The sequence below is a fragment of the Cygnus atratus genome, chromosome 18 (assembly GCF_013377495.2).
Source record: "Cygnus atratus isolate AKBS03 ecotype Queensland, Australia chromosome 18, CAtr_DNAZoo_HiC_assembly, whole genome shotgun sequence".
NCBI lineage: Eukaryota > Metazoa > Chordata > Aves > Anseriformes > Anatidae > Cygnus > Cygnus atratus.
Genome location: NC_066379.1, coordinates 3974627 through 4002265, shown reverse-complemented (window position 1 = coordinate 4002265; position 27639 = coordinate 3974627). Strand labels below are relative to the sequence as shown.

General features: G+C 41.7%; 2 protein-coding genes across 3 annotated transcripts; one reads left to right on the top strand and one right to left on the bottom strand.

Moving 5' to 3' along the window:
- Window positions 1-15: 15 nt before the first annotated feature.
- HEXD (hexosaminidase D) lies at window positions 16-17475 on the top strand. Its single transcript, XM_035561845.2, has 13 exons — window positions 16-177; window positions 681-790; window positions 871-958; window positions 1074-1238; window positions 1969-2152; window positions 3522-3593; window positions 4115-4310; window positions 5257-5339; window positions 6129-6207; window positions 6283-6384; window positions 6892-6981; window positions 7452-7620; window positions 17460-17475. Exons 1-12 carry the CDS (start codon window positions 97-99, stop codon window positions 7618-7620), a joined length of 1419 nt encoding a protein of 472 aa, XP_035417738.1. The 5' UTR covers window positions 16-96; the 3' UTR covers window positions 17460-17475.
- On the bottom strand, window positions 8697-27440 carry LOC118255555 (cytochrome b-245 chaperone 1). 2 transcript variants are annotated; one of them, XM_050714337.1, is made up of 7 exons: window positions 21956-27440; window positions 19007-19137; window positions 17779-17820; window positions 16520-16593; window positions 15811-15907; window positions 13683-13827; window positions 8697-13109 (listed from the first exon to the last, which is right to left on the bottom strand). In XM_050714337.1, exons 2-7 carry the CDS (start codon window positions 19089-19091, stop codon window positions 12980-12982), a joined length of 573 nt encoding a protein of 190 aa, XP_050570294.1. In that variant the 5' UTR covers window positions 19092-19137; window positions 21956-27440; the 3' UTR covers window positions 8697-12979. The 2 variants fall into 2 exon arrangements, with proteins under 2 accessions (XP_050570294.1, XP_035417739.1); XM_035561846.2 differs by having other exon boundaries at window positions 22042-27440.
- Window positions 27441-27639: the final 199 nt, after the last annotated feature.

Sequence of the window (27639 nt, the reverse complement as noted above, 5' to 3'; positions counted from 1 at the left end):
ACCGGAGCCGCTGCCGCAGGGGGACGCGGCCGCCCAGGCCGAAGCGATGGAAGCGGAGCCGCGCCGCAGGCAGGAGCAATCGAGAGCGGAGCGGCCATGGCGACCGGCGGGCTGCGGCAGCGCCTGGTGCACCTGGACCTGAAGGGCGCCCCGCCGCGAGCCGCTTACCTGGGGCAGGTGAGGGGGGCCGGCCCTAAACCCGGCCCTAAGCCCCAAACCCGGCCCTCAGCCCTAAAGCTCTAAACCCGGCCCTAAAGCACTCAATCCGGCCCCAAAGCCAGCTCTAGAGCCCTTAACCCGGCCCAAAAGCCCTAAACCCGGCCTTAAACACAGCCCTAAAGCCCTAAACCCAGCCCCAAAGCCGGCCCTAAAGCCCTAAGCCCTAAAGCAGGCCCTAAAACCCTAAACCCCGGCCCTAAGCACTAAACCCGGCCCCAAAGCCAGCCCTGAAGCCCTAAACCCAATCCTAAACACAGCGTTAAAGCCCTAAACCTAGCCTTAAAGCCCTAAACCCGGCCCCAAATCCTAAAGACAGCCCTAAAGCTGGCCCTAAAGCCCTAAACCCTGGCCCTAAGCCCAAAAGCCCTAAACCCGGCCCTAAGCTAAAAAGCTATAAACCCCAGCCCTAAGCTCTAAAGCCCTAAATTCAACCCTAAGCCCAAATCCCCCCCCTGCCGCAGGTGCTGCCGCTGCTCCGTGCCCTGGGCGCCACAGGGCTGCTGCTGGAGTATGAGGACACCTTTCCCTACACGGGGCCGCTGGAGCCGCTGCGGGCACCACACGCCTACAGGTAGCAGTGGGAGGACTGGGGGGCACTGTGGGACCAGCCTGGCTCGGTCCTCACCATGCCCCGTGTCCTCCGTCCTGCAGCCGCCAGGAGCTCCAGGAGCTGCTGGGCCTCGCCAAGGAGCAGGGGCTGGAGGTGGTGCCGCTGGTGCAGAGCTTCGGGCACATGGAGGTGAGTGGAGACAGGCCCTGAGGGGGGCTTCAAGGGTCCAAGATGGGGCACAGCTGAGGGCTGCGGGGACCCCAGAGCCTGCTGAAGCCACCTTCACCTCGGTTTTCTGCCACAGTTCGTGTTGAAGCACAAGGAGTTCGCCCATCTCCGCGAGGTGAGGATGTTTCCCAACGCTCTCAACCCCCACAAGGAGGAGTCGCAGGCGCTGGTCAAAGCCATGATCGATCACGTCATGGCGCTGCATGAAGACTTGAAGTGGTTCCACATAGGATGCGATGAGGTGGGACTTTTCTGGAGCCAGGAAGTTTTTATGGTGGGCAGCGGAAGCAAGGTTTGAGGCTTCTGTGTTTTAGTGGTGCCCAGGCCATGTGCAGGTGGAGTTCTGGGGACAGGAAGCACCAGTGCGAGCCAGCATAGAAAAGGCTTCAGTGCTAAGCCATTCCGGGAGCTTGGGATGTCATTCCTATTGACCAGCTGTAATTCCCAAAGGAAAATTAACCGGGTAAATAAAATAACAGAAACTTAAATACATATCCATTCTAATGGGCCCAAATCTGCTACATACATAGGAGTAAATATGCTTTGACCGCTCTTGGAGATGCTCCCAAATCACTTCTAGATTCATGTACAAATAATCTCCAGGACAGGAACCTCACTTTAATTCAGAAACTTATGGGTTTCTAGGTTTCTTGAACTAAGACTGGTGAGCGATTCTTGCAAGACAAACCATCCAGAACCAAATGCAGCATGCCTTAATTTGTATAGGAATCATGTAGGTATTTTAATTCATATAGAAAGCTTCCCTTACGTGATGTATTTAGTCCAGACCAGGGTCTCCTGCAGACTGAATGCTTACAGTGTCTCCAACACTGAGATGTGCTTTGAAATATGTCTACTCAGTGTGTTACATCAGTGCAAGAGTTTTTGAGTATTGTATGATTCAATGATACTGTGTCAAGCTTGTCCCCCTTCCTGTGCCGGAAGCCAGGATTATTTGTTTGATGTTTCAGGTCTACTACCTTGGTGAAGGAGAAGAGTCAAAACAGTGGCTGCAACAACAAGAGAACACACCAGAAAAGCTGTGCTTATCCCATATAAAAGCAGTTGCAAGTTGTATGGCCTCATCTTATCCCACTGTGACTCCCATCGTGTGGGATGACATGCTCAGAGGGATAAGTGAGGAAACGTTGGCAGGTGTGTGACCAGTGATGGGGTGAGTCATTTTGTAGCATTCAAAAAAGTCCACACAGTCGGTTGAGACAGATTTGCTGTTAGCTGAAAAATAATTTTTAAAAAAATCTGAGAATAACTGAGATATGGTCCAATAAACTCAGGAGAAGAGACATTTAGTCCTTGGCAATCCCACAGACATGATCAAACCTCATTATGTATGCACATTAGTTTTCTATATGGTAATACACAGGTAATTAACAAAAGCAGTCATCATGCAGTGGTTGCCATAAATTCTATTTTCTTTATCCACTCAAGAAAAGCTGGTCTTATCTTAAACTTCTATGCTGTATGCCACTTTCTAATGTTCATTGCTGCTCTGTGCAGTGGCTGGTTCCCATAGCACAGGTTCAGAAGGAGAAGCTATGACCCTGTGGGTGTCTTTGACAGTACAGTTGATCAAAGCAAACTTAATGAGGAACTCCAATACTGAATTGTGGAATAGCTCCATAGCCTCAATGTCATGGGCCTCATTTGTTGAAAATGTGCAAATACTACTGAAAGTTGAGTGGTTCTGATGTAGATGGAGTTCCACTATTTTCCACCTTACATGTGTGCTCAGAACAGATTTAGACCGTACCATGAAGAGCCATACAGCTCCTCCAGCATTGATTGACCTACTCATGGCTTTCATGGTGGGAAATCATCCAAAAAAAAAAAATCCAGATGGACCCCTGTGGTTTCCACAAGAGAAGCACAGCATCTAGCTACGTGTGCTCAACTGCCACAGGCAATAGCAGTCTAAAACTAAAATGATATACAGTTAAAATACTGAATTTTTGCACAATTTTACTGCAGCTTCTCCAGGAGTCAGTGTTTCTCATATTTAAAACTAGTCAGACAGTTGATTATAAAAGGAAGCTAAACCTGTATCTTAATTTGGATTTTCAAGGCACCTTGAAAAGCTAAGTTCTCTGCAAACACAGCTTAAATAATCCCTAACTTAAAGGGTGAATACTCCCTTTGAATTTAGCCAAAATCTTGCATGTGCAGTTTGCATCTCCACCAGTTCAACCCAGCAGGTATACTAATAGATTCAAGAGCCTGAGAACAAGATGGGCTTGGGACAAATGGCATCGCCAATTAATTGTCACTGATGATCCACATCAGTGGTTTCAAGACATTGTAGGTTTTGAGGACCCTGACGTGAATTTTCATGTTTAAAGTCTTGGCCAGGCTGAAAATATATATGGGCACTTGAACTGTACATGAAGAATTTCAGTGACAAGCCATAGTTTGTTTTAGTCATGCATTACTGCACCAATAATATGCATTTAGTTCTCATCTTTAATGGGCCATTGTTTATTATTTAGAAGAATTCTGTTCCTTTCAGAGTCTGGAGTCCCACAGCTTGTGCAGCCTATGATCTGGGACTACGCAGCAGACCTGGATGTGGAGAGCAAAGGTTTGTACTCTGCTGAGCTGCTTAGAAGAAGAGTTCTGTTACTCGATTATTAACTATCATTCTAAGCTTTCTTTAAAAGTCTCCATTGTGCCTTTTTGGAAAAACAACAAAAAGTCTGATCGGTGCTAATCCTTGAAGGGAAAAAAATGTGTTATGCTAGTGGAGAAGGTGGTCATCTTGTGTAGATACAGTCCAGAGATGTTTTCAAAAGAAACAAAAACAGCTTTGCAGCCCTTATTATGCACGAATTCTTGTGAACTACTTTAAGGCAGCAGACATTCCCACTGAAAGAATAGGAGCTGATTTTTGGACAAGTAGAGGATACTTGCCTACCTCTTCTCCATCCTATGATGCATTTAATAATTGTGTATTACCAGCAAAAATGACTCAGTAGACCTCATGGCTCCTTCTCCACCAGAACAGTTCAGAGCCCAGAATTCCTGTTAACTGGAGCATTATAGTCAGGGCTGAAACTGGAGAAAAACCATATCTGAGAAGTGTTCTTTTGTGTCTTATTTCAGTGCTTCTTGTAGAGAAGTATCGTAGATGTGGTTTCTCCAAGGTGTGGTTTGCCAGTGCTTTTAAAGGAGCTACAGGGGTGAATCAGTCTCTAACGCTCATTGGACACCACTTACAAAACCATCTTCAGTGGCTGAAAGTGGCAAGCAGTACCCCCACCGATGTGCTTCAAGGTATCGCGCTGACCGGCTGGCAAAGGTAAGTAGTATCTTTTTTAATGGTTTCAGGGATCACATGGAAGCAAACTTCCACCCAAAAACTCTAAGAGGTAGAAGGAAGTTGGGCATTTACAGAGGAGCTTTTCAACACTGCAGTCCTTCTTGCTGGTTATGCTCAGTTGGGTAAAACTGAGCAGTAAAGTGTGAATTTCAGAATTCCAGCCAACTGCTACAGGCTTTATCAGCAGAAACAACCTGTTGGTGTACACCAACAGTAGCAGATTGGTTCTGAAGGCTTGAATGTACTTTGTGCCACCTTGGACTGCTTATAAACAGCAGTGTGACTCTTCCACCCACAAATTACATTCTTCACATAACACCCCAATTCTTAACATTTGGAGTAACGAGTAAAAAGGATGCATTATATTTTAAAACAAAGAAATGGTTTTACCTCAGACATGGAAGATGTCTCTCAAGTGATTGTGTTCTAACTGCACAGGACAAAAGAATTTAAATGCAGTTCAACCTATACAAACTCTCACAGCCCTGTTGAACTCTTGAATATCCAGCAGTATTCCTTAATAACTCTTTCCAATACCTAATTACTACCAAAAAAGAGTCATAGTTAACAATCCAGTGTGAAGCTAAATGTCTAATGTGGATTCAAAAATAGAAGGAAGTTACGAGAGGAGTTTGGAGTAAGGGAGTAAAAGGTTTTGATGCTGTAGTCAAGAGATCTAAGGAAATACCGGAGAACTGAATTCCAATGGGTGGTTCTAAATTCGGTTTGAGCATCACGTGTTTGGTATCTGTTCTAATTAGTAGAACAGGAATACGTAGCATTTCAGAGATGGAAGATACTTTCTCCGAGACAAACTGATTTTCTAAAGCTCTTTGATTTTTGGTGATTGAAATATTAACAATTCCTACTGCTTTAGTATATTCTAATACTAGAATGTCTAATTAGTAAATGTTTTCTTTTTTAGGTATGATCACTTCTCTGTTTTGTGTGAGCTTTTCCCTGTGGCAATTCCATCATTGGCTGTATGTCTGCAAGCACTAGAGAATGGTACAATGACAACTTTATTCTCTCTGAGCTAAAGCCTAACGCAAGAGTGAAATAACCTTGCCCTCAGGTTGGCACAGGCTTATCACATTTTGAGGCGGTTTGACAACATGATCAGTTTAGAAATTACAAACAATAGGTTATGCATCTCACAGGTCTGCAGTATGGGAGTAAGGAAGTCTCAGCATGTATGTGAAAATAACCATAGTATGTTAATTATTTGTTGCATTTTAACCTGTAAGTCATCACAGAATTTTCATTCATACTGCAAAAATTAAGAAACTGAATTGTTTATTTGAAAACTAATTTGAAACACTGCTGGTACATAAGTGAGACTAATTACATTTAGATGTTGTTTACATGTAGAAGTTAACTAATCCATTTTCTTAAAACTAATCTAAGAAGCGTGGTAAAAAAAAAAATCCTGTAGTTTCTGGCTTCTTCACAGGCAGTTGCCAATAGAATATTTGTCCTTCCATGTTTCTTTTCAAAACAGAAAACCACAACCTACCTACATTTAACTAAGGCACTAAAAACGTTAAGTACCCTGAATGGAAAGATAATAGCTTGGAAGTGCTTCACGTAGCACAAGAAGCCCCATGAAAGACAACCTACTCACCATAGCCCCCAAGTTTTTTCCTTGTTCTCTTTCCATTTTACCTTTTAAAAATTCTTCATCCGAGGGGGAACTAGTAGGCCAATGCTGAATACTCCAGGAAAAAAAAAAAAACTCTTTGAAAACATTTTGGTTGCTTAGGCTCCTTTTGTTTACTTCTACTGTCTTCTGCCCAGGTGGCTATTCTGAAATGGTTAAAGAGAATGTGGAAAAGCTCCTGGGAATGCCCAATCTGGAAATTGATACTTTCATGAGGTAAAATTCCAGCTGCTGGATTCAGATACTTCTCATTGCAGGGTAAGTTCAGAAACTAATGTTCTCTTTGGACAGCACAAGTCTGGGGACCTTTCCTGGGAGCACTATTCTTACCCTGGTGACACAAGTTAGTTTCTACCTCAAGTCATCTGTGGACGAACTTCTTGAAAGGAACAGGTAAAAATGTTCACTTTGATTCTGTCTGCAGGAGTGTGGGGGCTATTTCATCTAGAAATTAGCCATATATTCAAGGAACTCCAGCAAGGTGACTGATCACTGAAACATCAAGTTCTACCTTTCAGGCATTGCATCCCTATATATTGACACCTCAGCAGAGCATATTTAAAGTATTTCAGCTGCATTCCTGAACACTCTGTGCTTATTTCAATCATCAAATTTTGTTGAATTAGAACTTACTGCTCTTTAAACTAAAAATGAACACTTTTAATTGTATGGTTACAGAAAAAAGGAACTTGAAACTTACATTTGAACAGGTGATCAGTTATTGTCATCTGCCACTAACAGGCTTTTACAAGCTAGCTCCAAAGACAGAGTTAAATTTACTTACTCCTGAGGCATTATCCCCAGCTGTGACATAAAGCTAAAGCTCTATCACCACCTTCTCAGCCTACAGAGGCATTGCTGCTTGTTTCAAAAACTGTTCATTCTAACATCCATTTTCAGATACGTCACAGGCTGGTTCAGTCCCTACCACAGAAAAAGGAAGATTATTCATCCTATAATAATGCATCATTTTCAGCCAGATGCAATAAGGTAACACCACCTGTTTTACATTCAAGGGGAAAAAGTCTAATATTTCAGGCGAGCAAGTTCATTCCGCTTTGAGTTCTTGCCTTTTTCTATGTTTACTTCAGAAGCATCGATGGAAATCAATCAATATGATGTGCTCATAATACAGTTTTAAACAGAAGAGCACATTTATCTTAATCTGCTTTCTGTTGAACAAGTTTATTGAATACAAGTACAAAATTAGTCTTCAGAACACCCTCCCTTGTATGTGTCATTACCTAAGGAAATTACCAAGATTAATGGTGCTTAAATGCAAGCAGTATCAGCTTTTTGCCATCTGCACAGAATCAATTCCCTTGAGCTCCTCTAGCAAATGCTGCTTCTGCAGTCATCCTAAGAACTGTATCCCCTTTAAAAGTCCCAGTAAGCTAGGCCTCCCTTGAGGCAGAACTTTCTTGCACGTGATTGTTTTTTTCTTTCTGATTTTTGGTTAGTCTTCTGTCAAAGTGGAATGCCGTGGTGCAAGACCTCCAAGCAGCCATGGAACAAGTTTTCCACAACAGTACTGTAGAGGAGTGGATGGAGGAGAACGTCCACCCCAGCCTACAAAAGCTGCAACAAGTGGTGGATGATTTAGACAAAGCAATAAAAGCACAAACCTAGGTGCGTTCCAATTAGTCTGTTTTATTCCTTGTGAAATGACTAGTTGATATCTGCAACTAATCAGATAGCTAGTTTGTCATCTGAAGAGTTGAAGCAACAACTGATTAAACAAAAGTGCACTGAGGGCAAAAAGGAATTTTTCAGGGTAATAAATGAAAATTAATATGGACTTCAAGCCTGACATTGCTGAACCTTAAACCTGTCCTGTCAGATTTGCTCTCCTTGCATACCAGAAAGGAGTGGGGCAGAATTCATCTATATTTACAAGGCAGAAGGGAAAAAAACTTTCCCAAATTCAGTACATCTGCTGCACTGCAGCATTGTCCAACTCTGAACCATGAGCAGTCTGCTGAATGAGGGGAAAAAGGCTAAGTTAACATTGTTTTAATTTTGAACTTTCAATAAGCTATAGTAAGATACGTATGGACTATACATATAGCAAGATATATGCAGACTTAACTGGAACATTAAGATAATCACAAGGGAAAGTAATTCGAGTCAGGTAGTTAAGTACACTGCCATGCATACTCAAAATAGTCTGTTTGCTTCCTTGTGAGTCTTACTTTGGGAGCACAAGTATGGACATTTTCTTGGAACTATTATAAAATGCGCATAGCTCTATATGCATCAAGTACAAGAACTATAGCATAAGACATCTTTAACTTGTGAGTCTCTAGGAATTAGGTCCCTATGATTTTTAGATAGAGATACACAAGTACCCTGTAAACCTTAATTACAGAAGTTGCATACCTTAAGATCTTAAGGAGTTAAACTTACTTTACTCTAATAAATCCTTTGGTATGCAAAATGTGTTGAAACTTGCCTTTGTTTTGCATATGGTACGTTGGTTTGGTTTAAAGAGGAAAAATGCACATTTATGCACCAGTGGAGAGTTGGTTGCATTAGCTTATGTGAAAATGTGTAAATGAAAGCAGGGTCAGGAACAAGTTAGGTAGTGGTGCTTCATCCACTCTCTTCCCCACCCAGCAGGTCTGTGCCAAGTGGTAATTTAGACATCCATCAATATTAATACATTTTAATTACAGTCAATGAAAAAGACTAATGACATAAAACAAGTTAAAGCTGATTTTATCAATGGACTTTTATTTTTAATAGAAAAAGACAAACATACAAGGCCTTGCTGAAATTCTACTCGCATATTAAAGTAAAAAAGCTATTTCTAAGTATTTTCCAGAAGTATTTCTGCCTCAGCAGCCTACTACAGTGTCAGAACTATCACTTATTTAGTATGTAAGCCAGCTTGGGTTTTGTTATTTCTGTAACTTCATGAATATAGCACAAGAGTCACATTTCTAGTATATGGCATAAATAGCTTGATTTTCTTTGAAACCAAAGAAGTGGTCCTAGTTACTGGAACATCTCGTTTTGGGAAATACAAGAATATTAGAGCATAGCTTAGATAATGCAACTTTCTCCCTTTGTATAACATGAAGTCTAGCTTCTGTTCAGTGTGACTATTAAGGCCACAATCTCTCCCAACCGTATACACGCAATTAACTTCAAATGTGCTCCTCAAGTTTAAGCTGAAGCATCTGCCAAATGGTTCTTCTGATAATTACATTGAAAAGTGTTATTTATAGAAAGCGTTTGGTTTATGGGGCAGTTGGGTAGATGTAATTTAACATGTTATGCAGACTCCAAAGTGTACTTAAGTCGTATGTGAACTACAGCTGCCTGATCTCAGGTTACTAGACATCCTGAGGTACAAAAAGCTTGAATACATCTCTTGTAATACTGTTCTAGGAGTACACTAGCCACAACTAGTCTTTTACTCACTCCTTTTAGTACCGCAACTTTACATCAGGCACACATAAAGCTACATTTACTGAGCCTTTAATATGCTAGACCCAAGAGAAGTTGAGAAAACCAAAAAATTTCAACAAAACACTGACAGTGACAAGAAAAGATGAGAGGACAACTGGAAAGAGTGAGGCAGCTGAGGCACTCTGGAGGAGAGCAAGGCCAGAACAGAACCTGTCCTGAGTTAGCCCCTGCTGTTCTGAGCAGTTCAAGCTATGTCACGAGTCCACAAACACTGCCATTACCAAATCCATGTGAACTGCAACTTGCAAGTTATTTTTCCATGCACAGTTAATGCAAAACATGGAAATCTGGTTATCTGGCTATGTCTCCCAACTATAAAAGACAAACAGTTTTACCAAGACAGTTCAAAACCTGAATCGAGAAACACACAGTCAAGAAACACACATATTGATACACATTCACCTATGGAATCCAAGGACCAAGTTGCATTTACTTGCACAGTAGGTTGGTTTCACCTGCACTGTAGGTTGGTTCAATGATATATTAAGCTCCTAGTTGTACATATCACGTCAGTAGTGTCCAACATATGGCCTGCAGGCAGAACCCACAGCATTTAAGGAATTCTGTCAGCCTTTGTTGTTAGCAGTCTACAGAATTCAGGTTCTCATTTGAAACTGTTTTAGATCATCCCTGCTTATGGCAGGGGGGTTGAAACTAAATGATCTTTAAGGTCCCTTCCAACCCAAGCCATTCAATGATTCCATTCTGTGATTCTAGATTTTGTGGGAACAGAGCTGCCATGTACAAAACAAACAGTACAGAGAAGATCACACCAACTGTTCTAAATGAAAGACAGGTGTTTCAAAATATTCCTCCTACATACAGCATTCCAGTCCTCTCTTCTCTTGCCTGCCTACTATCAGTAGGAAATTGGAGGGTGAGAGGAACACTGCAGAACACCTTAAAGGAGCTGATCATTGGACATCAACTAAAAATGCGACTTATTCCACAGAATGTATTACAAGCTACCTAATACCTTACAGTAGGTCTTGCCCCTTTCTGGAAACTGAGTTTCTTATATTTTAGTTTAGTCTTTATATAATATTACATGATACCTAAGTACATAATGCTAACATCCAGAATGTACAGCAAGCTAGATGAAGAGAAGAACTCAGCAGAAGTAGGGCACATGATACAGTAGAGGATTAGATCAACAGAAATACCTTCATAAAAACAGTTTATCTGGAAAGCCAAAACATGTTGTGTACTTTCCCTGTGACATTACCTCTCATGGAAATATAAAAAAAACAGTGAAATCAAGATCAAATGCAGGTAGTTTTGGCCATTTCATCCGCTTAATGGTCAAATCTGTAGGTTCAGAATATTAAGTGCAATGCACAGGCACACCATGTACTCCTGCTGAATATCCTTGCTACAAAACAGGTATCTGTAGGTAGAGCCCTCTTACTTACATTATACCATTAAATACGTAGTTCTTACAGTATTTACTCTTGGAAGTCCTTAGAACGCTTGACACTCATTTTACATAGTAGTGAAAAGTTTTCCAAATGCCAAATCTCATTCTCCTCTCCAGATTAAGTATTACTGAAGGTATATATTAGAGTGGATTTAAATGAAGATCTCTCTAAAGTGTTATATTCTGCTTTTTATTTTATAACAGGTTTGAGGACTTGTAGTTTACAGCTGTGCTTTAGAATAAAGGTCAAATATGGTTAATTAGCTGCAACCTATTTTCCCACATTAGTACATGGCAGCTTCCTAAACCTAGCAATGTGGGGGTGGAAATTAAAAGCCAAAGAATTAGCCAACCAATTTGGAGGACTTCACAAGCACATCCATTAGCAAAGGTCTTTGATACCAACATGACTACAAGTTTCTCATATTTAATACTGATAGACCTGGTTCTGTGCCACAGTCAAGCTGCATCAAAAGCAGCTCTCTCCCTGTTACACTTTTTGATTAACCTTTCAAAGCAACAACAGAAGAGCATGTCTGTCTCACAGCTCACATAAATGGCTGGAAGCAAAAGCAGAATCATGCTACAGCCTGTCTTTGGTCAGATAAGCATGTGCACAGTTTCTTACAGCTGGAACATGCTATGTGATCTAGCTTCTACTGAAATCATTTCGTAGCTTTTACTTTAAGAGGTGGAGTGCTTTGAAACAGGAATGCAGGTTAAGCCCTGAAGAAACTGTTGATAAAAGACATTTAACTGCTAGCTAAAGGTGAAGGCAGACCACTCAGTTACCCGGTAGCCCATTCAGATCTCCTTGAGGAAACTACTACAAGTATTTTCTAAGGCAGGTCTTAAAACCATACAACTCCTAGCACAAGCTGATCAACTTCAATACAAGCAATTTTAGCATGCTGAAGGAACCTGCAAATCATTACAACTTTTGTCTTACCGTACTGACATGTTGATATAGGCACAATAAAGTTTTAGTTCTAGCAAAACATGTTGACTAATAGAGGTAGCTTTAACTTGGAAAAAGTACCTTGGAAAGTCTGTATTTATCTATTTGTAAAACCATAGGTCAGAACAGAGGACAGTACAGAGTAACACATGGGCACAAGCCAAACATTAGATATATCCCAGCTATCTTAAAAAAAACTAAGTTATTATTTACCATTTCAAGTGAGGAAATATTAAACAAATCTAGGCTGCAATGTATGACAGTCCTTTCCCTACCTAAAAGGTAACATGTGCTTTTCTCCTTTCTAAATACACAGTTAAAATAGTAAAAGTTTAAGTCTAGAATAAGGCTACTCTATCTTCGAGTAGTATATGCCCAGAAGTTAAACAGAACAGGATTAAATCAGAGCACGTCAAAGACTGGATGATCAACCTGATCGTTCTGTGGTTATTATTTATGGCTCCTTGGCAAGTCCAAGAGAAGACAGGGCAATCAGTTGATCAACCTGCTGTTTAGAATTCCAGACAGTCACTCAAATTTTGATTCCCACTAGTATCTAATGGCAAGTCAGTAGTAGAGAATATAAAAGTGCCACTACCCTGCATCACCTTATTGTATATATTAAGCTGCTTAAAAACAATTTAGCAACATATTCCATCATATGCAATACTTCAAGGAAAACCTCAAAGCATTGTGTTATGAATTACAAGTTCAACTATTCTGTATTTCATATACTGTACCTGCAGCAGATGTTTGCAGTAAGTGGAAGTTTTCATCTGTATCTCCGCTTCATTAATGGAAAAGTAATAAACAATTTCAAACCAATACATTTAATAAATAACCATTCCTAAACGTGTTAGATGAGCTGACAAAATTCAGAAGACAGCAACGTCCACATTCAGGAACTAAGTCAAAGGAAGAAATAAAAGAGAATTTGCTTTGGACTCTACAATGGCATTATTGGGAGTGTGGATCTTGAAGCAGTTTAGCACTGTAAGAGGTGCCCTAAGACAGATTCCTCCCATTGAAAATGCACATGTAGATAAATGCCCTGGTTAAGACTGAGGAATTTCTTTCTGAAGAACCAGCATATTTTCCAGATGTTTGGAAGTCTCTGCTTTCTTCAGCTCGTGACAGTATTAATATTCATCCTGTGGTTCATCAGCATCACTAGCCTCTGTTTCGCTGCTCTCATAGAGATCTTGTTGGCTCGCTACTCTGTCCAATTCCAGAAAACTAGTAATGAGCTTGGCAACTGCTTCCACATCACTGTGGAAAGGAAGAAACAGTGTAAGAGTTAATGGAATTGTAGTGCTGATGAAACAAAAACAGGCACACTAATTCTTGAGAATCACTGGTTGAAAGACCAGTCGATATATGGCATAGAGCATGACTGACAGCATCCCATGTGTAAAGGCATGCAAAGCCAAGCAATTACTACCGTGTCAGAATACATCAATTCTTTCTCCACAGGCCCTGCTGCAAGATTCCTTGTGAGGTGCTGCTTTTATTATCAGTCCTTTGGCAACAGATGATTACGCTGTTTTCAAAATAATCAAATTAATTAATCTGCCATTGCACAGCTGAGCCGTGAAGCAGGCATGCAGTACTAAGGCACCTTAAATACCTAAATATGATCAGTCTCCTGATCAGGATGGTATTACAAATGTCTGCAACTCAAAGCATCAAGGGGTTTAAAGAAGTTGAACTGAACAACACAAGGTAACATCAGCATGCATAATAATGGAGCCAAGATGACTGTCTCAATAGTTGGCAGTTACTGGTCCATGTGATTGGTATTTCCTATCTTATACTTCCAAATTAAAAAAGTCCACACTTCACCTTCTACAGCCCAGCACAGCGCTCTGAGTCAGTGGGTGTGAAAATCCAGTGATAAACCGTAGCACAACCATGTAACCCTTCCCAAAATACCGCACAGTCTCTTCTTCCACATCCACATCTCTGATCTCATGCAGTAGAGCCACCACTGTAAACAGATGTGAAAAATAGTCTATTATTACCATTCCTGTAAACTCTCAGCACTGCTACTACTGACTTGTGGCACTGGAACTCAGTTCGCGAGCACTATTGCTCTGATCCCATACAACTAGCACTCTTACAATACCAAGCAATTGCTGAGCAATTCAGGCAAAACAAATGCTAACAGCAGACTGGAACTGCATGAAGTTCAAAGGGAAATGTGAATCTTGTACCTGGGCAAGAACAATCCCAAGCACCAGTACAAGCTGGAGGCCAACCAGCTGCAAAGCACCTCTGAAGAAAAGGACCCAGGGTCCTGGTGGACAAGCTGAAAGAGACAGCAACATGGCCTTGCAGCAAAGCCACCCAACAGTGCCCCAGGCTGCCTTTGCAAGAGCACTGCTAGCAGGTTAAGGGAGGTGATTACTCCCCTTTATTCAGGCCTGGTGAGACTACGTCTTGAATGTGGTGTCCAGTTCCAGACTCCCCAGTACAAGAAGGACAGGGACAGACGGGAATGAGTCCAGTTATGGGCCACTAATACAAAGGGCTTGGAGCACCTGGCATACAAGGACGGACCAAGAGCTGGGATTGTTCAGTTCTAGAAAATAGAGCCTGGGGAGGCAGAACGGGATCTTCATAAGGATCTGGTAGGAGTACATAGATGGAGCCACATTCTTGTTGTTGTTGCCAAATGACAAAGAAGCATTGGCACCGACATACAGGAAATGCCACTTAAATATAAATGATACTGTAAAAGTAGTCAGAAGCTAGAACTCCGGACATTTCCATGTCCAGAGAAGGGCTATGAAGCTGGTGAAGGGCCTGGAACACAAGTCTTACGAGGAGCAGCTGAGAGAACCAGGTTTGTTTAGTCTGGAGCAGAGGAGGCTCAGGGGAGACCTTACTGCTCTCTACAACTACCTGAAAGGAAGGTGTGGGGAGCTGGGGGTCAGCGTCTTCTCACAGGTGAGAAGAACTAGAGGTTCTCACTGGTGATAGAACTAGAGGGAACAGCCTCAAGTTGTGCCAGGGGAGGTTCAGGTTGGAAATGGAGACATTTCTCCTCAGAAAGAGCAGTCAGGCATCAGGATGGGTTGCCCAGGGAGGTGGTGGCATCACCGTCCCTGGGGGTGTTCAAGGAAAGGTTGGACGTGGTGCCTGGGGACGTGGTTTAGTGGGTGATGGTGGTAGAGAGGTGGTTGGACCAGATGATCCTGGAGGTCTTTTCCAGCCTTAATGATTTTATGTTCCCCAGAGAGGTGGAATCTCCATTCTCAGACACATTCAAACCCCAGCTGGATACAGTCCTGAGCAACCTGTTCTTGTTGGCCCTGCTTTGAGAAATTACGTGCTCCGGATTTGGCTGCTTACCCCTTTGAAATGGGTTGCATACCACAGGTTAGGAACCCAAGTGTACTTGCTATATCAACCCATAGATGTATGAACAAAATATATACAGAAGCATAAAATGGAATGGCCACTAGATTCTTTTCTTTTTTTAGTGTGCCGTCACACTTTCCCTAGATGTCTAATTGCTCTCCCATCCTCAGTTATCAGTCTGCAAGATGCAACATGCCTTCTTGCACATATTTAAAGATTTGCCTGCTACTAAACCCAAATTAGAACAGAAATCTCAATCCTGAGATCTAAAATTTCTGCTTTTCCACCAGTCCCCATTAGCAAAGCAGGATAGGAAAATATGAACAGGCATATGAGCATCCCAAAGGAATGGCTCAGACTATTACAGAAAGCCACATGTAAGCTTAGTTACCCTGAATTAAAATGACTAACATGATGTTTTCCAGTACCCCAACCTGAAAAACACTTGGATCCTGAGAGGCAGTTTATGACTTCTGCTGCTTGGAAACAGATGTGGAAACAAGTGTGGCTAGCTGGAGTACAAAACTGCAGAGAATGTTATCAAATGGGTAGGCCTGCATTTCTTGTCAGTCAATCACAGTTGCTACCACAGATATCACTTTCTCACCTTGTTCATTGCCTCCTTTTGATAAAGTCAGTATTTTTCTGTAGAGGTTGAATGTTTTTAGGCAGACAGTTCCCTTGTTCTTATCAAATATAGCTTCCTGTAAAATTGAAAAATAAAAAACAGTATTAAGAATACCATCAATAGCTAGGCTTCAAAGTACAATACAAATAGCAGTTACATGTGAAAATAATCAGAAAAGTATATAGCTATTTTTAATAGAGACGGTCTTCTACTATTGGGCCAGGAAAACCAAAATCTTGCTCTTTGCTTTAACAGGCTTCACCATATCTCCTACACAACTTCTAGAACCAAGTTAGAGCTGGTTTCACTGCCCCTCCTGCCACATTCTTCATGTAATAACAACTATGCCTGGAATCAAATCTGAACACTTGGTGCTCCTGTAACTCCCACTTTTCACATATGTATTTGGCTTATTTTGCTCATTTACATGGAGAAAGCCACAAAGCACCTTAGGGCAGGTCTCCCCTTTAAAAAACACTTATGTTTAGCATCACTGTCATGCTTATGTAGTTCAAGAATTAAAGTGCCCTAATTAATTCTAGTCCTAGTATGGCAAAGTGCTTCCTCCAAACTAAAAGCATAAATTGTTTTAACTTCATGATACTAAAGTGCATCAGGCTACCAAAGTCAACACCTGACTGTTTCTGAACTAGCCCAACAGCCTCATTTCCTCAATTTAGCATCTTACCTCCCACTGCTCCAGATTCTGTGCTGCCACAAAGAAACACCCAGCCATGTAGAAGAGCTTCCATGCCAAGCTGTCTGAACAACACAGAAAATGTACAAGTTTAGGATTTTTCTTTCTTTGGTATGCAACATTTTAAGATCTACATGCTCCTTTTAAAGGCAACAAGGAAAAAAGTGGTTTCTCTGATGCAACATTTTTGCCTTTAAGTGTAATGTAAGCTATTTTACAGTGCTTTCCCAAAATAATAAAAGTGGAATTAATTTTTTCCAAAGACTCCATCTACACTGGGCTCCAAACCATGCAGAATTTTAAGTATATGTATTATTGCCAAGGCTGTACCATCATTACACATCTTTCTTCCCTGAAAGCAAAGGCATCTTAAAAGGCATCCACAAAACTTTCTCAGCCTGCCATCGACTCCCAAACATTAGTGCTGCAGAGGACAAGGGTGAGGGACAACGGAAAGCAATTCACTGAAGCAAACGTGTTTCTTCATAACAGGAAAGTCAGCCCTCTTGAGGAACATTTATTTTATATTATTAAATGTTTACATATAAACAACATGCTTATTCAGACTTTTACTGGCAGGAGAGCAGAACCATGCTCAGAATTGTTTCAGAAAACTTTGTAGCAGTGTCTAAAATGTCTGATATACTTGGTGTCTTAAGCAGCTTTCACTGGACTTAAGCTCTTCCAATAAAAAACATGGACTATATCAGTAGAATATTGCTATACGCTATTAAGCTTTAAAATTTGAGATTCAACAGGATGCAGCAAGAGAATCACAGGACAGCCTACAGAATAAGTTCCACATATGGAAGGATTTGTCATTTGATGTATTCTCTATTGGCAGTGGGGGAAGCAGCAGTAGCTCTCTGTTCTTTAAAGAAAACACCTTTAAAGTTTTTTTTTGTTTTTTTTTTTAAATAATCTCTGCTAGTGATGACCTAACAGTTTCCAGAGAAACAGAGCACTTCCAAAGGCAACGCAATCATTTCATTATGGTGGCAAACAATCATGACGTGACTTCCAGGAGAGCTGTGAGGACCAGCTAATCGCATTTTTAAAACACACTGAAAGCAAACATGCCAGAGTACTAAACATCAGACACAGGTAACAATTATTACTGGATTTTAATATTCACACCACAAAGTATGACAGGTACCTAAACTGCCTTTATGAGGCCAGACAGAGCCGCATGGAGGAGTCAAAGACAGATCAACAGGAAAAACAGTTCTTAAAAAATGATAGGCCGTTACCTGCACTGTAATAAGCAGCAGCCAAGCCTATGGAGGCTATTCCTAAAATAAGAGGAGAGAATTAGAACAAGCAGCTCATAGCACCTAAGATCCCCTGAAAACATATGAATACTCAAATTAAAGCAATTACTTTTCAGAATACTTTTCAAAAAATGGACTTGCAATTGCAACTCCGATTACTATACAAGAGTCAGTTATTTTTCTCTGAACTCAATATAAAAATCCCCCATTCTCTATATAAAGAAATTAAGAAGCACAGGCAACTGAGATCAGAAATAAAAGGTAGTAACAGAATCAAGAACAGGATTTCAGAGGGACTCTCAGTCTAATCATTGCACCATACTTCCTCTCGAGCACAGTACAGCTTTGAGTACGCTAGCATTTATGTTCATCATGTTTACACTACAAAGGTTATTTTTCCCCTCTTAAGTGCTGTGGAGCCAGAAGAAGAGTTGTGCAATAAAGTTGTGTCAGAGGCTACCAACTGCTTTCTTCCATTCAGGAGGAAGCTGTGGCAGACTGACTCCGCAACTGCGGAGATCTTGTCTCAATGCAGCTTTGACAAACTAGATCACTGAAAACAGTGACAATGTTGTAGTGTTAATGCAGTGGGATCTACCCAAGTGGAAAGTAGGATCTGCCACATTTCCCCCACAAGCTTTCAGGGTGGTCCTAATAGATACCACCCCTATTTTTTTCTGCATATACAATACTGTTTAAAAACAGATGGCTTTCAGAACATCACGCACAGCTTCCTATTTCACATACACAGTGCCATCAAGAGTTCACTGTTAGCCACATACAAGATCTATCTCTAGCATTGCTCCAGTGCATCCACTGCAGATTTTTCCATTTCTGAGAACCTCAAGTTTTCAATGCAAGTATGGATTCTCTTCAGAAGTTCCAAACATTTATATTGTTCTATGACACAACTTTCTTTTCCTGACCTTTCAAGACTCCCTTAGAATTCAGTCCATGAGCCTCTGAGGTTCTGCAGGTGACAGACTGAAAAATAATCGGTCACACAGTAAACTACCACACTGAGGAAGAGGTTTCAGACTCACTAAGAGACTGCACTAAAGGAAAAGTTCAAGTAAAAATTCTTGTTCCACAAAGAAGACACCTGAAAGATACACATCTCTCACTACAGGCTCTTCTGGGAATTTATTTCTTGACCCCTTACCTTAAAGCAAGCTCTGAAATAAACTGAGGAACACTGCAGTCTTACCAACAAAGACAGACCAAGATCTGATGCCAGGTGACCTCTTCAGATGAAGAGAGGAACTTGTGCGATTTTCAACCAGCATGTACATCTTCAGAAGAAACTCCAAACAGCCCAGTCTGACTCATGAAACCTTGCTGGACAAAACAGAGAAATAAAAAGTAAAGTTGTTGCTGACTCCAACACTCTCCCTTCTTAGCATTTGTCGGGACTTCTTATCAAGTCTTAACCTAGACTATAAAAGTGTCCCAGTTTGGGACAGGGCCTTTCTCTCACAGGAATAACAATATGCATGCTTTAAAAAGTGCAAACACTCAGGTGGAAGAGACTTGTGTAACAGAAAACTGAACTACTCTCCAAGAAGTTTGTTATTTCAGGGATAAAGTTCCTACTCCTTTCCACCACAACCCACTTGCAGAAGGCAATGTGGAAAAACAAGAACTTGAAATGATGTTAGTACTTCATGAATTAACAATTCCTCGAACTACTAAATCAATAAGTGTTCTTTGACAGCGTTTGTACTAACTTCAAAGGCAGCCACAATGGACTAGGCTAGCAGCTGAAGCAGAACAACACAGCCTTCTGCACTGCACATGCTAGGTCTCATTCCAAATGACAGAACAGCCAGGGTTACAGCCTCAGCCTAACGAAGTGCCAGTGTCATATAATGCCATATACGGCCCTCCACCCTTCAAGCCAAATCCAGAATAGAAACAAATTTCCAGCAATGCTCAACTCTCCCAAGCAACATCATGTCTTCAGCCTAAACAGAAAGTAACAGCAGAGATTAAGACAACAGGTACTAATCAAAACCAGTAAAAGCTGGACAACCCCTTGCAGCATTTTCAGCATCTATTTACTATCTACAGCATAGAGAATTTGACTTCTGACATGACTGTGAGCTCCAGAGCAAAACCCAACCCTACCTTAATACTATCAGCACAGGCATAAGAACAAATTTGTACCAGATGCAAGGGGCATAAGGACTCACCTGATCTGATCAGAATTGTTGACAGAGAAAGGACAGGCTGCTTACTGGTTCTATTGCAGTAAACAAGTAGACACACTTGGCATTACAAAGACCACAATCCAGTAAAAGTGAAACAGAAACATGTGGTAAGCATTGCATCATAACATTATCAGGGTATATGTTGGCTTTAATCAAGAATTTATTCTATTCTTTTCTTTTTTTTGTTACAACCTTAATACTAATGAAGGTAGAGGGTTTTAAGCACTTCCCCCAAAAGGGATTTCTAGAAAGAATATCAACTTCTCTGACGTGTGTGTGATGAACCTTAATACTTGTGAAGCATTCTGGGGCTGTAAGACCATTAAACAACTCATTAATTATTGAGGACAATAAGCACCAATTCCTTCTATTGACTTGATATTTTCATCATTAAACAGCCAACTCAAATCATTTTGCAGGAGCTTGGCATTAAGAACGTATTAACTGCATACATATGATATGGCTTTCCTGAAGAATGCCAATATTCAACAGGTCTTTGAATAACCATGAGAAACAGAGCAGGCCCAAGCACATCCAGGCTGACAGAAAAAAAGTATGACAGGAAAAAAACTATGCAATTTTTAGTCCTTTAGTTGTCTTTCCATTCTTAAATGCTACATGACACTCCCACAATTCTGCACAGACTAGCTAGTGTTGATACAAAGCTGCAAGGGATTTGGTTTTCTGTTTAATAAAACTGACTTAGCCAAGTCTTTTCATTTAAATAAAAAGCATATATGACTGATTTCAATCTCTTAGCAGCACATCTGAGAGAATCTGAAACTGAAGAAGAGAAAACTACTTATGTACAAGGCATGCTCCCTCTCCTCCGGATGTTAAGCATGAAATTTTGATTTTCAAATGGCTCCTGTGGGGTGCCCTCTATGTATCTGAATATATTTCTGCATGTACAAAGCAGTTTCCTGCCTACAACCCAAAAAGTATCCAATAAGGTATCAAATACACAAAGATACCTGCCAAAAAATATGCCTATATTTAACAAAACACACAGGTGAAAACATGACTTATTCACATAGAAGTTTAATCCGTAAATGCAAGCTTCTATTATGCCTTTCTTCCCCTCCCATATTCATTCGGGGAAGTCTAATCATGCAAATGCCAGTGTCAGCTTAATAATGACATTCAAACCAGGGGCATAATCTCACAGACACAGGTGCGTTCAAAGACAACTGCCTCAGGGAATACAAAGCACAAAAGCACTTTCTAGAAGTCATGCATAATGAACTAAGTCATGGGCATGCCTTTAAGAACCACGGCAAGTTTGCCACAACAATTTTAAGATCGCAACAGGACACAAGCAGCTCTAAAACTATTTATTGGGTTTGACATTAAACTGATCTGCAGCACCATACGAAACACAGACACGTTTCCTCCAGGCTCTAGAACGAGGGTGAGCTTACAAAACCTACCCACAACAGCACCTTAAAAGCTTTGCAACAAACGGGTATCGTGCCAGGACCACGCACCGGGCTGTTTTCCTCCCCTCCCTCACCATCCTCGCCGAGGCCCACGCCAGGGAAGGGGCCGCAAGGTGCTACTAACACCGACGGAGCCTTCTTTTCCCATCGGGCTCCCACCTGCCGGCCGCGGCCAACCCGAGCCCTGCGGCCAGGACTCACCCGCGGGCCCAGCCAGCGGGGAGCGGCCCGTGAGGGAACCGCCCGAGGGGGGCGTCCCAGGCACCCCCGCCCCACACCAGGCGGTGGGACCCCGGCCCCAAAAGCCGCTGCAAGTCCCGGGACACACGACACACTTAAAAGATAAATAAAGGACTGATGAGCTCCATCACGAAGCTAGAGCGACTCCTCAGCATCCCGCCCCACCCCACAGAGATGCCTCGCCGTGCCACCCTCCGCCTGACGGGGGCTGTTTCTCAGCCCGCCCCGGACCGGACCAGCGCCCCTTGAGCCCGTACCAGACCATACCGGTGCCTCTCCAGCCCGTACCGGACCGTCCCAGTGCCCCTTCAGCCCGGTTGCCCCACGAGAGGCGCCGCTCCCCACCGTCGTACCTGCCCCCGGCGCGCCGCAGCACAGCCGCGCCTCAGGGAGGATGCCCGGCGCCTTCGCTTCCTGCAGCCCCCGACCACAAAGGGCCGCTACCGGGACACAGCGACCTCTCGTTCGCCCTATGAAGGGTCGGATATGCCGGCGGCCATTTTTAGTGAGGGCAAAGCGGTAGCTAAAGAAACCCGCCCGCCCCGCTCAGGGTGGCTTGGTTTTCGCTGGAGGAGGAAGGGCATCGCCCAAGATGGCGGCGCGTGCCCGTCCTCAAGATGGCTGGCAAGAGGAGGCGTTGTGTTGGTGAAGAGCTGGCGTTATTTGCATTTTATGGCTTAAACCGTGTAAAAAAGACTAGGAAAGCTTGAGTGTTGGTAGAGGAGGGGCTCTACGTGCTATAGAGTGAGGTAAAGTGTGTGGAAGGGCTTTAATAGATACGTTTTATGACAGTTTGCTAGGCATGTTCTGGGTGATGTGGGCATGGCCTCTTGTGCGTAGCCTGACAGGGCTACCTGCTGCTGTGAGGTTGGGTCAAGGTGCTGTGGCTAGGAGGGAACAGGGGTGACAATGAGGGGCATATTGCATTAAGGGAGCCCCATCAGAGTGCCCTTGGGCTTGGCAGCACGAATGCATACAACCTCCCTTAGGCTGATGTCAGGGCTCTCAATGGCAGCCATGTGTACTTGTGGCATAGGCTGTCACAGAGCACTTGCACTGGGTAGTAGCCGCTACTTGCACTTCATGTGTGTTGTACAGACAGGAGGCTGCTGCATGGTGAGGTTAGTAAGGGATTACTCAGTATCACAAAGTTGTCTCAAGACAGCTGCCTGTAGAAGACCCAGTTGCTGGGGCTTGAAACGTCCAGTGCAGCAAGAATTGCAAAGCAAAAATAAATGATATGCTTACAGGTTTAATATTAATGTCATGACTTTTCGTTAATTATATGTCACCTGTAGGCTTGGGTTTGGAAAATCTATTGCTTGGGGAGAAAAGTTTCCAATTCAGTTGAAATCCTGAGTGACTTTCCTGTTGTGGACTGTAAGTTATATTTGAAAATTCCTTTGTGTTTCAAGTTTAGTTAAACATCATTTAGGTATGAAAGTTGTTCATGTTTAATCCATTAGAGCATCAGCTCATGTCAGCTTTGGGATAAAATGGGTAAAATGTAGACAGCTGTAGCTTAGTACAACTGCTTAAATTTCCTTTATGTAAATCAATGTATCATTTCATCTACTGAATGTGCTTGGTCCTCTCTCAGTTGCACAGGAATGTGATCCTTCCTTAATGACACTTAATTTTTGACCTTTTCCTAATACAAATCCAGATACTCCAGAGGGGTTGCTTAAGGCCATATGCTTGAAGTTTGTTCAGCTGTTCCAGAACATCGTTGCTGGTGAACAGTAACTGAGTTTTTGGTTCCACAGCGATTAGTTTTAGATTTATGTTAGAAAGTCCAAAGTCCATTAGTTTTAGATTAGACAGTCCAGAGTTAACTGTTTGAAGATTGGGGGGAGGGAGGACTCAGACTCCATGCTATGGAGTTAACTTATTGCAAGTAGTAGAAAATACAAACTGATTTGCAGTTTCCGTGTTGTGTAACAGAACAACTATGTGAATGGGGAAGGGCTACAAGGAACTGAAAGCTTGAATTGGTATGCTTGGGAGTCATGAGGTACCAGCTGCTGGCTTTGGATGAATAATACAAAGTAATAAGTATCTCGTGTTTTCAACCCAAACAAGCAGCTGAGTTTCTGTGGCTTATGATAAAAATAATCTATAAGCAGTGGTCAGCTTTTAAATGCAGCTAGTTTCTCTGGAAACCAAATGTTAAGCCACTTCATGTGATAAAATACAAAGACTTCTTGTCTCTAGAGTAGAGTGAAGTAAGAAATTCATTTGTCCCCTCCAGTCAATATACATCACACAGCATACCAATAAGGATCTGTTTTATTCTTCTATTGCTATCTGCTAAAATATTAGCAATTGTATACTTCTCCAGTTCTGCTAAAGCCACAATAGGATAACCTGGTAAGACTTAATTATGAAGTTAGAGGGAAATTATTTAAAATACAGGAAATACCCCACACATGATCGAGCATACGTCCAAATTGCAATAGGGCAAGGATCTGGTATTGATTAATAATTCTTACGACATTTCTTGTGCAATAATCTGGGGATTTTATTGGAGTACTTTGAAGTAGGTAAGTGGTGATATGCCTACTGGTTTAAAAAAATAAAACGAGGAAGAAACACATTTTAAGAGCCTAATCTTGTACCTAAAACATCATGAATTGCAAAACATGTTGCTGCAGAAACAAAAAGTATTTGCCAGAAGAAAAATTCAGAGATATGTAATTGACTACTTGTAGAGATCTTGCTCAATCAAAACATTTTTAAGCCACTGTACAATAAATAGACATGTAACTTCTAAGTCATTGATCTAATCACAAGAACATGCAGATATAACAGAACTGGCCTTTATTTTGCATTAGTTTGACTCTGTGCCTCTGTTCCTTTTTCCTAATTCCAGACCATTTTCCTAAATATTCTCTTCTAGTTCCTTGTACTTTTTTTTCCCTCCAAAGTCTTCTCTTAAACTTAGAAATTCAGTAGTGCAGTACGTGTGTGATTTTATTAACGTGCCAGGATAAAATTCCTAGTGTCTTTTGATTTTAAATGGTTGAAAACAGTCACTAATCCAGTGTTGTGTTTTGCAGCCGGACTGAATTGACTGTCGGTCCCAGATAGAAATGATATCATCCCATTGCCCCACTGAACTCTATGGGAACATTGTGTATAAAGCCTGGAAATTGCTGGTTTCATGGAATACATGTTCACCAGCTGTAACTAAGATTTATTGCCTAATCTGACAGCTGTTGAGTGGCATATGCTGCCACTAACTTGAGGAGGCATTTGCAGCTTACAATGCCTCACAGCACTGATGCGTAGCCTTTAAAGCTTTCTGAAAAGGGTTGCAATGTACTGTTTTCATAGAGAAATACTTAGTTTTCTATTCCATTCTTGGTATAAATGCTTTAGGTGCAGGTATAAATGTTAAATGTAGCAACAGAGGCCAAATACCGCAGGAGAGGACACTTTTAAGTGTCCTTTTTTAATACTTTTAAGTGCTACCTGCTGTTGACATAGAAAAGCTTTTACATTGAGTTTCTTTGGTAGTAGCCTTGCAGCCTAGCAAGGGTGCTAACTGCTACTGCCCCAGGGGCAGGTGAAAATGGGTTGTCAGGCACAGTGCTGATGGTAACTGATATGATGTTCTATGGGAAAATGGTATAAATAGCTAATGGAAAGCAGAAGTTGCCCTTGGCAGTAATATAAATGGGACAGCTAATCTAATAACTACGCAAGTATAATCTTATACTGTGCATTGAAACATGGATTCCTTGCATGCTCCCCAGTTTGTACAAGTTTTTGCTCTTTTTTATTGATTGAATTCTTAAATTGAAATTAATTCAGTCCAGGTATTCCCAAGCTAGAGGTACACTTGAGATGTTTTCAGATGTTTCAGTATTTCTGCAAATGTTTCAATGTTGATTTGCATTATGAATGTAAAGAAATATGAGGGAAAACTAAAAATACATATATTTTAAATATGATCTGTGCAGAATTATCGAAATATCCAAAGCTGTCATGTCTTTTGAAGAGTTGCTGTATTAAGTTTGGATAACAAAAGTAAGCATAGTCATAAGTGTGAAACAGAAGGATTTTAACTATGACTTTAAGTGCAAATCTATGAATCTATGCCTACTGTATCCTTGTGGAATAAGGATAAGATTGGCACGGTTTTTTAGTAAGAAGATGCTCATCCAGAGGGACAGAAAAGATTTTAACAAGATGTTCCCTAAATTCTGCATTCTAGTAACTTTGTAGGAAACCCAAAGTCTTAAGTTGTATTGGGATTGCTCTAGAATGATTGCAGTGCTTTAAAAAATCTTGTATTAATATGCTAATACAAAACATGAAAGCATATTGAATGAACATAGCAGAAGCACAGGGAACTGTCATTATCTTAGCTATTATAATTTTTACCTCAAGCTAGGATTAGTGATAGTTTTTCCAGGGTGTATATATAAAGCAATATCAGTGCATTTTACTTTAAATAGGCAATAAGAAATGGTGCTTCTATTTGCTTTCATTATTAGTAATAGTAAGGAATTCCTGATTCCTCAACCTCAGTGATATGTCACCTACAGTCTCTAAATTAAAAAAAAAAAAAAGCATTATTTTTACATTCTACTGTAGGATTATCTTTAAGAACACTAATTAGACTGGGGATTTGGCTGTAAAAGATTTTAAAACATTCACTTATCTGGATTGTGATGTCTTTTATAGGCAGTTGCAGTAAAAAAAAGAAAAAAGAAGTTATATCGTGGGGTTACAAACTTAAGCAGTGATGACTGTCTCTAGTTCTTGTACAACATTGCCATTTGTGCTTAACAATAAATAAATAAGTAAAAACATGTGGTTTAAAGCTGTAGACCTTACCTGTACCAGGAAGAAACTTACGCAGCGCACTGCAAAGGAAAGTTGCAGTTTAGGGAGGAAGTTACATGCTTGGTGGAAGTTCTGTGGTTTAATTTCTGAAAGGTCATTTTTTATACTTGAAAAAATTCTCTGCCATAGGCATATGCTTGTATGGCTGCTTAAATGGAGGGGGTGTGTAAAAAGCAGAGTGAGCAAGATATGGGTTGAATCTTCATGCTTAAATGGTACAACGTGAGATTTAGGAAGACAACCACTGACATGAATGTGAAGTGCCTTAACCGGTGCTGTCAGGGCGGCGAGGTGTGGGAGGCAGGGCTGTGCACTCAGTAACGTTACGCTGAGGGTTTCATGATGTGTGTATGTGAACAGGGCACTGATATGTGTATTTTGTTCGAGAAATAGGAGATTAAGCCCTGTTGGTTTACCGTGCTTAATCTTGTTGTGTTTAGTAACTTCGAAGCAACCCCAGGAGCAGCTGAGGGAACTGGGGTTGTTTGATCTGGAGCAGAGGAGGCTCAGGGGAGACCTCATTGCTCTCTACAACTGCCTGAAAGGAAGCTGTGGGGAGCTGGGGATCGGCCTCTTCTCGCAGGTAACTGATAGGACTAGAGGGAATGACCTCAAGTTGTGCCAGGAGAGGTTCAGGTTGGAAATGAGGAGCCATTTCTTCTCAGGAAGAGCAGTCAGGCATTGGGACGGGTTGCTCAGGGAGGTGGTGGAGTCACCGTCCCTGGGGGTGTTCAAGGAAAGGTTGGACGTGGTGCTTGGGGACATGGTTTAGTGGGTGACAGTGGTGGTAGGGGATGGTTGGACCAGATGATCTTGGAGGTCTGTTCCAATCTTAATGATTCTAGGATCCTATGAACTCTTTATTTTAAAAGACGTGAGGAAAAAAAAAGGCAATGTTAGGGAGAAAAAAGAAAAAAAAGAAAGAGAGAGAAACAAATGTATGAAATAACTACGGAGGATGTTTAAACCACAAAAAAAGCCCGCAGCAGAGCACCGAGGCCTCCCCCCTCCCCTTGCCGGCCCGGCGGCGCCTCACGGCGGGAGCTGCCGGGGAGGGGGTGGTGGGCGCGCGCCTGGCGCGTGATGCGCGCCCCTAG

Excerpts from the sequence above, each read along its gene's own strand:
- HEXD (XM_035561845.2), top strand. The coding sequence starts at position 97 with ATGGCGACCGGCGGGCTGCGGCAGCGCCTGGTGCACCTGGACCTGAAG. Across the intron at positions 791-870 it reads CGGGCACCACACGCCTACAG|CCGCCAGGAGCTCCAGGAGC; the intron begins GTAGCAGTGGGA and ends TCCGTCCTGCAG. Across the intron at positions 6,385-6,891 it reads GAACTTCTTGAAAGGAACAG|ATACGTCACAGGCTGGTTCA; the intron begins GTAAAAATGTTC and ends ATCCATTTTCAG.
- LOC118255555 (XM_050714337.1), bottom strand. The coding sequence starts at position 19,091 with ATGTACATGCTGGTTGAAAATCGCACAAGTTCCTCTCTTCATCTGAAG. Across the intron at positions 17,821-19,006 it reads ATCTTGGTCTGTCTTTGTTG|GAATAGCCTCCATAGGCTTG; the intron begins GTAAGACTGCAG and ends CTCTTATTTTAG. Across the intron at positions 13,828-15,810 it reads AAAAGGAGGCAATGAACAAG|TGGTGGCTCTACTGCATGAG; the intron begins GTGAGAAAGTGA and ends ATCTGTTTACAG.